Source organism: Idiotropiscis lumnitzeri, chromosome 1, assembly GCF_059441095.1.
Source record: "Idiotropiscis lumnitzeri isolate Australia: NSW breed Sydney's pygmy pipehorse chromosome 1, RoL_Ilum_1.0, whole genome shotgun sequence".
NCBI classification, from domain to species: domain Eukaryota; kingdom Metazoa; phylum Chordata; class Actinopteri; order Syngnathiformes; family Syngnathidae; genus Idiotropiscis; species Idiotropiscis lumnitzeri.
This window is the reverse complement of record NC_142391.1, coordinates 43,945,378-43,959,921: the sequence shown is the minus strand read 5'-3', so window position 1 is coordinate 43,959,921 and position 14,544 is coordinate 43,945,378. Positions and strand designations below refer to the sequence as shown.

At 42.5% G+C, this 14,544-nt stretch overlaps 1 protein-coding gene across 2 annotated transcripts in view; it reads left to right on the top strand.

Annotated features, from left to right (window-relative positions):
- The window catches only part of atp2a2a (ATPase sarcoplasmic/endoplasmic reticulum Ca2+ transporting 2a), a 35,409-nt gene extending 20,872 nt beyond the window's left edge, over positions 1-14,537 (top strand). The window contains exons 6-21 of one of the 2 annotated variants that reach the window (XM_088302142.1): positions 5,533-5,613; positions 5,951-6,036; positions 6,131-6,595; positions 7,607-7,695; positions 7,775-7,877; positions 8,756-8,887; positions 8,956-9,075; positions 9,151-9,369; positions 10,274-10,609; positions 10,705-10,925; positions 11,007-11,209; positions 11,300-11,385; positions 11,477-11,610; positions 11,686-11,803; positions 12,131-12,251; positions 13,971-14,537. In XM_088302142.1, coding sequence (XP_088158268.1) covers positions 5,533-5,613; positions 5,951-6,036; positions 6,131-6,595; positions 7,607-7,695; positions 7,775-7,877; positions 8,756-8,887; positions 8,956-9,075; positions 9,151-9,369; positions 10,274-10,609; positions 10,705-10,925; positions 11,007-11,209; positions 11,300-11,385; positions 11,477-11,610; positions 11,686-11,803; positions 12,131-12,251; positions 13,971-13,984 — 2,528 coding nt within the window. In that variant the 3' untranslated portion in view covers positions 13,985-14,537. Of the gene's footprint in view, positions 1-5,532; positions 5,614-5,950; positions 6,037-6,130; positions 6,596-7,606; positions 7,696-7,774; positions 7,878-8,755; positions 8,888-8,955; positions 9,076-9,150; positions 9,370-10,273; positions 10,610-10,704; positions 10,926-11,006; positions 11,210-11,299; positions 11,386-11,476; positions 11,611-11,685; positions 11,804-12,130 lie in introns of both variants that reach the window. The other variant, XM_088302134.1, reaches the window with a different exon arrangement.
- Positions 14,538-14,544: the final 7 nt, after the last annotated feature.

Sequence of the window (14,544 nt, the reverse complement as noted above, 5' to 3'; positions counted from 1 at the left end):
CAGAGCTTATCCATCCTGAGGACAATCAAAGTGCAAATTTCCAGTCTACAAAACCAAATTGGTGCTTATAATTAGGTTTGATAGGGATTAAAGTAAGTCAAGGAGGCGTAAATCCATCATTTTAGAAAGTTAACACTGGCATGGTTGCCTCACAGTGCAGAGGTCGTTAGATCTGCCTTCCTGTGTGGCGTTTGCATGTTCTCCCTGTGCCTGCATGGGTTTTCTCCGGGTAGTCCGGTTTCCTCCCACATTCCAAAAACATGCATGATAGGTTGATTGAGCATTCTGAATTGTCCCTAGTTGTGAATGTGAGCGCAGATGGTTGTCCGTCTTTGTGTGCCCTGCAATTGGCTGGCAACCGGTTCAGGGTGTACCCCGCCTACTTTCCGAAGATAGCTGGGATATGCTCCAAACCACTGTGACCCTCATGAGGGGAAGCGGAACAGATAATGGATGGAACACTGTCTCTGGCCAAGGTCACCCATTTTTAGTTGCTAATATTGTTTTGTTTTATTTTATCATATTCTTGTTTTTGCTACTCCTTCCACCATGGTTAGATTATTCACATTATAAAACTGCATTGTGTGCTATGTGTGTGTCAGTAACTTCAAAGCTTTAAAAACAAGCACACTTTAACGGTAGTAGCCTTTATTTAATGACTGATTTCACAGGTTTTTCATCTGTTTAAGCCTTTTAAATGTAGAGAAAGAAAATAATGTGGTTCCCCTAGTGGCAGCTGAGTTTACTGCAGGCAGTAAAACTCAACCACTGTTAATTATTGAACTAAATTGACCCCATTATTGCTGCATTAATTTGAACAATTAAATACCTTCTTGTAGTAAAAATAATTATTTGTCTTATTCCTCGTCAACTGGTCCAAGCTCATAAACACACAGCCTTGAGCCTACTGTATTGGGTTGCATCCAAAATGCTATTTGCTCAAGTGAAGTTGCACAAAGGCTGTTAATGCCTTTTTTAGATTAATGCCTTTTTGATACAAGATATGCTAAATTAAAACTGAAATGTATATTCGGATTTGAAATTGTCCCAAAGAATTTTTTTAGACAAGAAAATAGTTGCTGCTCTGCGCAATTTCAACATATTAAGTAAAAACTGTTGATTAAATACATATTTATAGGAAATCAAACCAATTGGCCATTTGTTATTGAGTCAAATGTGTTATTTTGTCTTTATATTTTATCCAAATACTCCATTGTTTGATTGAATATCCAATGGGGTACTCAAACACCAGCTGTAGTGTTAGACCTCCCCCGTTATATATATTTTTCTTAAAACAACCCTTGCTTCAGGTCCCTGAGATTAACCAGCAAAAAATGCTCCTCAAAATTACAAAGTTGCTCTTCAAAGAAAAGCTATTTCAAGCCTTACTCTTTTAAAAATACGCCACACAGGGAAAATTGACTCCGATGCAGTTACAATAATAGTACGTTTTAATGCTTCAAGTGGTTACCAAGGATTTGTACTGATAATTGTGTCAATGATGTGCTCCTTTCCAGCCAAAGATTCAAAGAACAAGTGTGCAAAAATGTGTGTTTTTAGCACATGTAAAAGTGACATTAAACCAATTGCAGTCAGTGTCAAGTGCATATTCATTTCGAGACTTGAGGTGGCTGTTAAGGAAGGGCGCTTTGGAGCACTGTCATGTGTAATGGCCCTCTTACTTGACAGGATGTCAACCTTTTGTCCTGCTGCCATCAGCACATGGACCCTCCTGGCTGCCCCTGAGGAAGCCTGGCTGGCTAAACCTCATGCTGTACCCGAACACACGGCAGGGGCAGGTGCCAGTCAAAGCTGCCAGCTTATGATGTGCCACTGCCTCGCTTGCTGTTGAAAGGTCTATTTAAAAGGCACCTCTGTGAGTCATGCTGGGTGCAATGTATCACCAAGTCTGAACTCTGTGGACCTCATCACCTGTTGGCAAACACAGAGGTGCAAAAGTGTGGACGGTTCATGAGATGCTTGGACCGCTACCAAGCAGGATGTTGATACAAAATGACAGCTGATTTATACAACACACTTACTCAGAGCAGGCCTGCAGTGTAACAAAGCCCCTGGACAAGCCCAGTGTTTCTTAAAAATCCAAAACTCAGCTGCAGGGACCATTATTTTGAAAGTCAGTCTCACCTGTCTTTCATCATAAGTGATGACTTGGAGGGAGACAGGAAGTGTTGCATAACCACAGAGGATAAGTAAAAAGATGGCATGTAAGGAAAACAGAAAATAGTTCCTGTGATAAAGCTAAAAGTTGTAGTTGCAGCAATTTAAATTTAAAGTGGAACTTTGCAACTGACATTGATTGCGCCGGGATGTCCTTGTGTGCATATATTCGATCACAACATGAAGTGTTGGTACAGTAGCCCGACCTATCTATGAGCCAGGATTAGGGACCTTCTCAGAAGTGTAGCTTTTATTGTTCCAGTTTGGATGCTCCTGTGTTAGACGTCAGTCCTTCTGAGAAAAGCTTTCTGTCTGGATTGGACAATGGCTGCTGACAGATTATGACCTTTCTGGCACCACTGTGAGGATACTTTATAAGTTGCCAGCCATCAGCTACCTTCTCCAAGGATCATAACTGACGCACGGGTCTCCCATGTGTTGAAGAGCGCGGAACTGTAAAACGGCTGAAAACAGAACAGTGACAACAGTGAAAACAGACACCGGCCTGTTAATGGAATGTATTATTATGGTTTGTATTCTAAGTACAGTATCGAGTAGAGGGGCTTGTCCTTTTGTCTCTTCTTGTGTTGTCGCTGTGATGTGGAGACAGCTGCCATCATACGGCCACATTTAAACCTGATCAGAGCATTGGGGAAGATATTGGAATACTTATTCCATTTTTGGCTTTGTGCATTGTTGGGCCCTTCCCTTCTCTAAAGGTCACATTGGTTTTATATTGCAGTTGTGCTTCCCTTGTATAGGCTCATCATATACAGCACTGTGAAAAAGTATTTTCCCCCCTTTCCAATTTCATTTGTTTGTGTGTGTGTGTGTGGGTGTGGGTGTGTTTTTAGCACATGTAAATGCAAAGTGTTTTAAAGCCAATGTTGATATTTTACCAAGACAACCCAAGTACAGTGAACACATCCCTATTTCAGGGATAATGGCAGATAGTTGTAGTAATAGTAATGTCAAATAGTGTAATATTTGCTGCCCACCACTCGCAAAATGGATTTGTAATTGCTTATAGAACCCACAAGATGGCAACAAAGAGCTTAAAACAGAGCATCAAACACCATGTATGTAATGTACGCAATCATGAACCCAGAAGCGAAATTACTCAACAAACGTGAACCACAGTGAACCACTATCTACACTTATAACGGTGAACCTTCTGATGAGTTGTCAAACAACCAACCTTAATTCAATGTTAGTGCCCAGCACAGGTCTGGTGCATAGCACGGTCTAACTGTGTGCTGGGGCGAGCGATACTGTTTGTATTTTCGCAACATGCATACAGTTTAGAGCATAGGTGTCAAACTCTAGTCCTCGAGGGCCGCTTTTCTGCATGTTTTCCATCGCTCCCTGCTGCAACAGAGCCAATTCAAATGATCAGCTTATCAGCAAGCGTTACAGGATAACTATCCTGAGCATTTGAATCAAGATCAGGTGTGTCGTAGCACTGAGGGATAATGGCCCTCGAGGACCAGAGTTTAACACCTGTGGCTGAAAGCAATTGAAACGAGTGGTTCGCACCATTGTCGGTGTGAACACACCCGACTTGATTTGCAGACATTCGAAGCGGCTCCTCTCATTCCCCTTAAAATCGGCATTCAAAAGTCGCACAATTCTTAATTTAGCGGAAGCAAGAACCGATTTCCTTGAGTCCACGAGGCAGGACTGTGCACTTGCAGACCACCTGATGGTACTACAGTACATATCTATGTGTCACTTCCCATCCCTCATCATAGCTCTGCCAGGGGGAGGATTTTTTTTTTAAATGTAATAAACACGACGATAGTGCATTCAATGCATTAATTTCAACAATAAGTCAACGGGTTTGATGCACGCTGTCATATTTATGAATGAAATACGATGACATCCGCCACACATATTATCCTCTGAAGTTTTGAATCGGTCTGCTACATGTCAGTCAAATTTAACAAAATTGAGTTACACTACATGCGCTAATACTTAGATGTGGTTCCAGCAGCCATAACATTTAGTCTACTTTCAGCTACTAAAGTGTTAGGTGTGCCAGGCGCGTCTCAAAGTAAATACCCTCGGTATGCTGGAACACCCAGCATGGAGCCATTTGCCAAATACCCAAACACGCTAAACGAGGCTTGCACTAGCACAAAAATCAAGATGCTCCAGTTTTTAAGCTTGAGTGCAGCTGCGTTGTCTATGAATCTGGAGCTGCAAGAGTTTGATGACTCATCCAGGATGTCAAAACGCAACCCAGAACTCCAGGTGCCGCTTCACTACTTCGGGGCCTGGATGACTTGTGTCAAAATCTACTTTTGTGTAATGGAATGATAAATTCTGTTGTCTACCACAAAGTGAGCACGCAATTATCAGGTCATGATTTTGTGCCCTCAAGCACAAGTACTCCTGGCCTTTTAGGCAGAAGGATGACGACCTGAAACATACTCACAAGTCCACCTCTGAATGTTTCAAAACCAAAATGAAATTTGAATTGGTCAAGTCATGGTCCGGACTTAAATCTAAATGAGACGCCGTGCTAAGGTTGAAAACCTTGCAATGTAACTGAGTTTAAACAATTATGCAAAGGAGAGTTAGCCAAAATTCCTCCAAAGCAATGTGAAAGACTCATAATCAGTTAATGCAAATGCTTGATTATAGCTGTTGCGAACGATTTTTTTTTAATTATGAGACAGTCAGGTGGGTTTGGTTTGTTTTCACACTAATTAATAAAATAATCCTTTAAAAACAACATTTTCTAGTTACTTGGATTGTCTTTGTGAGATATTAAAATTGTTGTAATGATCTGAAAAACCAAAGTGTAATAAATATTTTTAAAAAAGCAGCAAATATTTTTTTACAACACTGTAGGTACTGCCTTGATGTCTACATGCTGGATGTCCTGTATTCGTTGTTGAAGATGGAGCGAGTGTGGGCTTACTGTACGGGTTCATTGTTTGAACTTCAGCCATTTCCCAAGTTTCATGTTATGCAGCATTAGGAAGCTGAATTGGGTCACCACTGTCCCAAATTGGTCTTTTCCTTTGAGGCAAGCCATTTATGGCACACAAGCCCTTCATTTCCTCCTTTCTTTAGCTCTCTTTCTCCTTTCCTGCAGTGACGTTCGCACTGCCCAACGGCCTTGTGACAACCCCCTCCGCAATTTGCTTCCCCTCGCTCCATTTAGATGGATGCATGACCACCAAGTTACCATCTGCAGATTATAGCTCATATTGAATTAGTATGCATTCAAATATATAGGGCTGCACGAGACAAGAGAAGTAGTGGTGTGTAAGTCTCTCCAAGTGGTTTAATACTAAAAGAAACATGCTTGGTGTTTGTACTCTAACATGGTTTGTTTGGTTTCAGTTGGAGACAAAGTGCCTGCTGATATCCGTATATGCTCAATCAAATCAACAACTTTGAGAGTGGACCAATCCATTCTAACTGGTAAGTTGAGAAACTACTTTGATCAATTCAGTGGAAGACTGAAATTACACCTGCAGACTTGAGTTTTATTTTTAAATTACTGACCTGATTCTATCTGTTAGATTCAACGTACGGTAGGTTGAATTACTTGAGGCACTAGTGCTCTCTTCTATTCTAATATTGTAGCTCACTGCAATCCAAGTCACACTTCACTCATGCATCATTTTAATGTCATTTGACAAATATGTGTGAATGTCTTCCATAAGTAGAATAGAATAAACATAAATGGCAGTTGATCCCGTGTTTTGTCCCAATTTCCCTGCTGTTTTAACAATGAAACCTGTGCTCATCTTTGCAGGAGAGTCTGTCTCCGTCATTAAACATACAGACCCTGTGCCTGACCCTCGTGCTGTCAATCAAGACAAGAAGAACATGCTATTCTCTGTAAGTACAATAAAATACAACTTTATTATATATTCACCAACTATGAAACATCCTGTTGGTTGCTGCAGCTGACCAATGTTACTTGTTATTTCAGGGTACCAACATTGCTGCTGGGAAGGCTGTGGGTGTAGTGGTGGCCTCAGGCGTTAACACTGAGATTGGTAAAATCCGTGATGAGATGGCAGCAACTGAGCAGGAGAGGACACCCCTGCAACAGAAGCTGGATGAGTTTGGTGAACAGCTTTCCAAGGTCATTTCCCTCATCTGCATTGCGGTGTGGATAATCAACATCGGCCATTTCAATGACCCTGTGCATGGAGGCTCCTGGATCCGTGGGGCTGTCTACTACTTCAAGATTGCTGTGGCACTGGCTGTGGCTGCCATCCCTGAAGGTTTGCCTGCTGTCATTACCACGTGTTTGGCTCTGGGAACCCGCCGCATGGCCAAGAAGAACGCCATTGTCCGCAGCTTGCCATCTGTGGAAACTCTGGGCTGCACCTCCGTCATTTGTTCTGACAAGACAGGAACTCTGACCACCAATCAGATGTCCGTCTGCAGAGTAAGTCTCAAATCGTGCATTACAGTTGTTTTTTTTCTTTGCTGTTTAAATGAGATGCTAAGTTGCCTAACCAATGTGGCTTGCTCAAGTAACACTGTGCAAATACTTTGCCCCTTGTGATCATGCAGGTTATTTAGCCATAAGGCAACATGCAGGCACTTGTCTTGTCTACAGTGAGCAGTTGGATGACTTGCTTGCCTTATATAACTGGCCTTGCGTCATCAAGATGAAAAGCAGCTCACAGTGCTTCCGTTGTCTCTTTGGGATAAGATTGATTTATTATTCTGAAGATCACATCAGTTGCCTTAGTAATTCGTTTGAGCTTAAACGCCATTAGAAATTGTTTAGCTTCTTTGAGAGCAAAAGAAAAGCGGTTGAATTGTGCAAATATTTACCAAGTAACTGGAAATAATTAATAATCGACTTTAAATGAAGCCATTGGAAGTGAAATATGATACATGCAACCACAGAGATTATTTTAAATGTGTTTTTGCTCACATTGTACTTGAACCTGAATAGGAATACTCAGTTTCAGTTTGACTTTTGACCAGCTAGATGCAACATCTCTTACCTGTCGTACTGTTTGTGTCGAATCTAATGGATTTTTGTTTTCTTTTCGTGTGCGTTTTTCCCAGTTACCATAGTATGACTAATTTGTCATAATCATTTTGTTGCAAAACCTCGATGTTCTTATGTCTGTGTAAGAGGGAGGATGAAACATCTTCCTGTGTGACGCAGCTTTACATGGCCGTTTGTCCTTCTGCGGGGTCCCCGCTATAAGGCTATGTGTTTTCTTATGTCTAATAGTCAGCGGCAGGCCACTATCAGAAAGAGACCGCCTATGTAACAGCACTGGCCCAAAGAAACTCTGCTTCTCAAGTCCACTTGGGATTTGTTATGCTTCTGCTGCCGCCTGCTGTGTCATCGAAATCAGCCAGCTGTTGTCTCCTATGTAGTCAAATGCTGTCTTGTGTGTCTGTGCCATGTTGATGCAGTCTTTTCAATTCTCAGATGTTCATTATCAACAAAGCTGAAGGTGACAGCTGCTCTCTGTCTGAGTTCACCATCACAGGTTCTACTTATGCTCCAGAGGGGAACGTGTGAGTATTATAAGGGAAATGTCAATCGATTTCTATTGACGACGATAGATCAAATTTGATGTACTGTACTTTTTCACAGATACCAGGAAGGTAAACAAGTGAAATCCTCTCAGTATGATGCTCTGGTGGAACTGGCCACCATCTGCGCCCTGTGCAATGACTCATCGCTGGATTTCAATGAGGTCTGGACTGCATCCATCTCACCTTTTTAGAATTATGCATAGGAGACTAGACAAGTGAACATCGATGACTTTATGGTTGGCGATAAACAAAAAATAAAAATTGTCTACTGAGTGTGTTAAGTGTGTGGTGGAATCCCCTTCCTCAACAATGGTTCCCCCGGTGTCCTTTGTCTTTGCATTTGTACCACTACTGTCTATGTCACTGCTATTGTTGCAGACAGTGCAACTTATTCCTGGATGTTTATGGAATTAAGCATTACTTCCCCAATATAATTATTTTTTATCCTCAATGAAGACCACTGCTTGGTAAACTTGCACCTTGATTTGCAAGCCTGTACAAATGTCAGGCTTGAATTTGCTGTGAATAACAGCAATCAAGTTCCTTTTCAAGTGAGAGCACTGGCGAGTATGATAGCAACTGGAAGTCAAACAACTAAATCATCTGCAATAAGGGCGACATCTAGTGTTCAGTTGTCAAAAGTGCTTGTCATCAAAGAGTCTGGGGGTGAGCTGGGGACTAACGCAGTCCCTTTTTGAACATGACTGCACATGCCCATTGTCTGCATATTAGCAAATGCATATCACAGCGAACTTTATTTTTATTTTTTATTTTTTTAGTCACAAATTGTAAAACTTAAGCACGTCACTTTTTATTATAAAGCAAGGCAAGGCTGGAACTGTTCATAATATGTTATACTCTAATGTTCTCACTGTGACTGAGAAAAACAACATATTAGACACCACTCTCTATGACTGTACAATGCAATGTGGCTGTAATTCTAGTTCTTGGATTTATTTTTTTTTAAGAATGTAATAATTTACATATGCTCTGGAAAAAATACTTCATAATTTGTATATTAATTTTTTTTTTTTTTTAGGTGAAAGGCGTATATGAAAAGGTCGGCGAGGCAACAGAGACTGCACTGACCTGTCTGGTGGAGAAGATGAACGTCTTTGACACCGTGGTCCACAACCTGTCCAAGATCGACAGAGCTAATGCCTGCAACTCGGTGAGTGACACCAACGTCCTCTGTTTCACATTGCATGGAGCAGCTTATCATCTATTTTGGGGCTTCAGGTGATCAAACAACTGATGAAGAAAGAATGCACTCTGGAGTTCTCTAGAGATAGGAAGTCCATGTCTGTCTACTGCACCCCTAATAAGCCCCGTTCTTCCTTGGGAAAAATGTTTGTCAAGGTATAATTTGAGATAACGCACACCTGTCCGGCTGTGTCCTCTGCTGTGTAGCAACCATTTGAACCTCTTTTACAGGGAGCGCCAGAGGGGGTTATCGAAAGATGCACCCATGTCAGAGTGGGTAACAGCAAGGTTCCCTTAAGGAAAGCCATCAAGGAAAAGATTATGTCTGTAATTCGTGAATATGGGACCGGTCGAGACACGCTGAGATGTTTGGCTTTGGCCACGCGAGACAGCCCACCCAAGATGGAGGACATGATACTTTCCGAACCCACCAAATTCTCAGAATATGAGGTGACTGCCACTTAGCAACTAGAGTGGGTCATTTAATATTATTTCCTCGAATGACTTGGCGATAACAATGGACGAATGGTTAAGCTGTCTGCCTCAATGTTCGGAGGTTGTGGGTTCAAATCTCTGCAGCATTCTTTGTGTGTGGCACCTGGGGTTAGCTCCAGCACACTCATGACTGTTAAAGGGACGCCTGGATGAGCTTAACATTGCCTCCTATATAATAGCTTTGCGTGTGAAAATGACATCAGAACTTAAAATGCCCTCCTTGCTACCCCTCCTACAAGACTCGTAGTGATTTACATTTTTTTGTGATGAGATTTTCGACAAATTGACACGCCCTGTTTTGGAGCTCTACTTGTTACTTTTTCTGGTCTTAGTGTCTATATCACAGCAGGGAGGCAAGTGAGGTAATATTGCTCGAATTGTCAGTTCTGTTGTCTAAAACGGCGACCGATGGCCACCAAAATGCAGACGCACATTACTACTCATGTCCACATCAACCTGTGAAAGTATAAAAGCGTTCTACACACAGGTTGGGTTTAGTGATATCAAACGTGAGCTCATGTGATTGAATGAGCCACGGAGAGGTTAATCATTTTGATATATTGAAGTGGTCACCAGTAGGGATGGCCACATGAATTTTGGTAATCACCGTTTTTGAAAATCCAAGTTTGTAATCGGTCCCTTTCATAACTATATGAAACGGGGAGCAGAGGGGGGCCTGGCCATATTCCTTATTAAAAGTCGGCGTTTTTCAAGTCGTCACTTATTTCTTAATTTTTCCAAAATGAATATATAAAAAAGAAAACGATAACTTTCAGTTTCCTGATCTTGTCAGTGGAAAATGGGCCATCTTGAACAGTAATGCTGAACAGTAGAATAACTGTGGTCCTTCTGTGTCCAGTCGGACCTGACCTTTGTCGGCTGCGTTGGCATGCTGGACCCTCCCAGACAAGAGGTGGCGGCATCCATCAAGCTGTGCCGTCAGGCTGGCATCCGTGTCATCATGATCACCGGGGACAACAAGGGCACAGCCGTGGCTATCTGCCGGCGGATCGGCATCTTCTCCGAGGATGACGACGTTGAGCATATGGCCTTCACTGGACGAGAGTTTGACGAACTGTCGCCCAACACGCAGCGCGAGGCTGTCACCCACGCTCGCTGCTTTGCACGCGTGGAGCCTTCGCACAAGTCCAAGATCGTCGAGTTCCTGCAAGGATTTGATGAGATCACAGCTATGGTACGTCATGATCAAAATTGATACCAAACATGATGAATCGTGCAAAATGACAAAGTTTCTTGTCGAGCTGGATGGTGGGTCATGTTTGTCCACAGACGGGAGACGGAGTGAACGATGCCCCTGCCTTAAAGAAGGCGGAGATTGGCATTGCCATGGGCTCTGGCACTGCCGTGGCCAAGTCAGCCTCTGAAATGGTCCTAGCCGATGACAACTTCTCCTCTATTGTGGCTGCTGTTGAGGAGGGCCGCGCCATATACAACAACATGAAGCAGTTCATCAGATACCTCATATCCTCCAATGTAGGCGAGGTCGTCTGGTAAGTTGCAGCATTTCCATTTGAACTTTTCTTCTTGCATCTGCAGATGACCATGCTGATGTTGCATTGTTTTCCCGCTAGTATCTTCCTTACTGCAGCACTGGGCTTCCCCGAGGCACTGATCCCAGTTCAGTTGCTGTGGGTCAACCTGGTGACGGACGGCCTCCCCGCGACCGCCCTCGGCTTCAACCCTCCGGACCTCGACATCATGGAGAAGCCTCCCCGCAACGCTAAAGAGCCGCTCATTTCCGGATGGCTCTTCTTCCGATATCTGGCAATTGGCGGTGAGTGTCACGGCCGCAGTCTTTTGTGTGTTATTGGACACCGGAAGTCACCTGAGGCTACGCGTACACTTTTGCCGTCTTTGCTCACAGGCTATGTTGGCGCCGCCACAGTGGGAGCTGCGGCGTGGTGGTTTACGCTCTCGGATGATGGACCTCAGGTCACACTTTACCAGCTGGTAGGCGGGTGCAATAGTCAACAGCTGCACCACCGACTCAACCACCACAGCTTGACCGCCCACGGTTCATCTTCCTCATCTTTTTCTGCAGAGTCACTTCCTCCAGTGCAGCTCGGACAACCCGGACTTCGACGGCCTGGACTGTGAGGTGTTTGAGTCGCCCTACCCCATGACCATGGCCCTGTCCGTCCTTGTCACCATTGAGATGTGCAATGCTCTCAACAGGTACAGAAGCTTCCAGGGAGGGTGAAGAAATAACATTTGCACTCAATGACCTTCTTCTTTTTCTAATGCTCAAAGTCTGTCAGAGAACCAGTCCCTGCTGCGGATGCCCCCTTGGGAAAACATTTGGCTGCTGGGGGCCATTTGCCTCTCCATGTCTCTGCACTTCCTTATACTCTACGTGGAACCTCTGCCAGTAAGTCTGAAGTAAAAAAAAAATAAATAAATAACACCAGTGAGTCATCAAGAAGCATACAGTCCCATCCAAAACTACTGGAACAGCAAGGTCTATTCCTTGGTTTTTGGGTCCGGGTTCGGGTTGTATACCTGAAGACAAAAAACAAAGGAATTGAGCCTGCTGTTCCAATACTTTTGGAGGGAATTCCTCTTTCACTCTGAGTGGGTGCAGAGGGCCTTGCAATACTCTTTTTTAAACATATTATATATGATTATTATATACTGTACTATACTATACTACACTACACTACAAAATTCAGTGTCTTAACGTGGCTGTGCTCCTCAGGTCATCTTCCAGATCACCCCTCTGGATGCCACCCAGTGGTTGATGGTGCTGAAGATCTCGATGCCCGTCATCCTGCTGGACGAGCTGCTGAAGTTTACGGCCAGGCAGCACTTGGACCTGGGTAAAGAGTTGGAGAAGCCAGCGGCGGGCCACAAAGGGCGGCGCTCTCTGTCCGCATGTGTCGAGGGCATCTCGTGGCCCTTTGTGGCCATCTTGCTGCCTCTGGTGCTGTGGATCTACAGCACTGACACTAACGTGGCTGCCGTGTTGTGGCCCTGACTGACCTCCCGGGCACCGCTGTGGAGTGGACATTAACACGCACATATCTAACAGAAACATTAACTTCCAGTCAACACTCGCTCCTGGTGTGATGACAGACACATCTTTGATATTTAGGACATTTTTAGCAATGCATTTTTGCGGGGAGGGGCTAGTTCCATGTTCTTACTTTAACACAAGTTTTTATATTATTAATATTAGTAGTAATACACTGGTCAACAGCAATTTTAATCAGAGATGACTTAATATGGCCCTATATGTATTTTTGACGCTGATTTAAAAACTTATTTTCTTTTCTAGCATTAGTTTTTTTTGTGTTTTTTTTAACCTATAAAGGCGCGCACAATATGTATTTTACCTTGCACTGTAATTTATGGCTATGACGTTCTAGAAAGAAAATCCTCCTGTTGCTGAACCTAAATCTTAATTCATTACATTTTTTTATTAGAAGCTGATGCACTTGAGACTAAATAATGGTAGAATGGAAATCAGCGCAAAAAAATTTACCAGAAAAGTTTACTTGAATCTCTGATTAAAATATTTTGTAAAAACATTGTAGACCAGTGTTATTATTTTACATATGTGTTGAACGAGAGAATTTACCCAACTTTTCTAAAAAAAAAAAAAAAAAAAAAAAAAAAAATCAAAATTTTGTAAGGGTGTCTGGAGACAGCAGAATGCTAATTTAGGACTTAGGTGTCTGCGTTTATTATTTTCTGCATTAGGCAGAACACAGCTACCTCACCGCTGTTCTGTAACCGTTACGACTCATATTTGTGCCCACGACCAACACATTTGAAGCACCCAAAGCCTTCATACACACTCGTTTCTCATCTTAGTGAAGTGAGGACTTTCTGTGCATTTCATTTATTTAAAATAATATTTATACATAATGTATAAATGTGCACATACTGTACTTGAAAACACTGTATATGTTACTTCACATGAACAGCCTGGTTTCCAACTCTGCAAGGCTGTCATGCGTGTGTAAATGTGTACATAGCGCATAAAGTAGAACCTCGAGATATGATTGTTGCTGTTCAAATATTTGATGAGTGCTTATTGCCACTGAGTGCCATTGAGCTTTTTCTTCAAGACCTTCCATGCATTTGGCTGCAGTGTGAATACACTTTGAACCGCATGGCCAATAAGCGCTTGCCCATTTTTGTGCGATAGCTTGTACAACAGCTCCTCAGAATTTTAATAATGTAAGCTTTTAAAAGCATAGTATAGATGGTACATGAGTTGAAAGAGGCAATTAACATGGATGTAACGTGGGTTTGTTTCAAATGCCTTCAGTGTCACAAAGTGCTACGCCGATTGTTTCACATTTCAAACTTGCAGTTTTTGTTTGAAGGTGGGAAAACTCCCCCACACCATTACAAATGCCGTATGATGTTTTGCTTTCTAATTTTTCTACTACTTTTAGCTCACCGACAGTGCAGCTTCTCTGTATGTTGTACATTAAAATAAGTTTAACACACTTGGAATGGTAAGCTGATACTTTTGATTAAGTGGGTAAAGATTTAATGGTTCTCCTTCCTCTCTTTTCTCTTCCCAGCCAAAGCCATATAGGCTCAACTCACCTCCAAATTCCTTGGCTTTGTTTTGTTGTGCATGTGTTTTGGGCAGCACACTTAAAGTTGAAGAGCTGCTTGTCTGAAGCGTTGAGTCAAGACAGCGCAGTTTGTTCATTTGTTTTGACAGAATGCCCATGAATCAAAGTCCTCATCGCTCCTTCCATCCTTGCGCATGAAGAGCCAAGAATGACAACAGCTCTCGTGCCATACTTTACCTGAAAATCTTAGTACTGTTGTCTACATTCAGTTGCGCAATATTCCCTGATGCATGTCTGCTACAGCTGCTGACTTGTGTAATAGAGAATGTCAAGAACTGCTGAAAGGTTACTCACCCGATACAAGTGTTAGATAAGCTTAAAACTGTTGATTTTTCCTAAGGAAATGCTTTAATGGGATGATTACAAATCAAAAGAATTTGGAGCGGATGTAGTGATGTACAAAAGGAGCATCGGCAAGTGAGTCATTGTGCTTCTGTACCTGTTTTTGTCAGATTGTTCAATTTGTCACATGAACTTTGGATTCAGGTAAATAAAATAAGATTTAAGGAATGCTCTT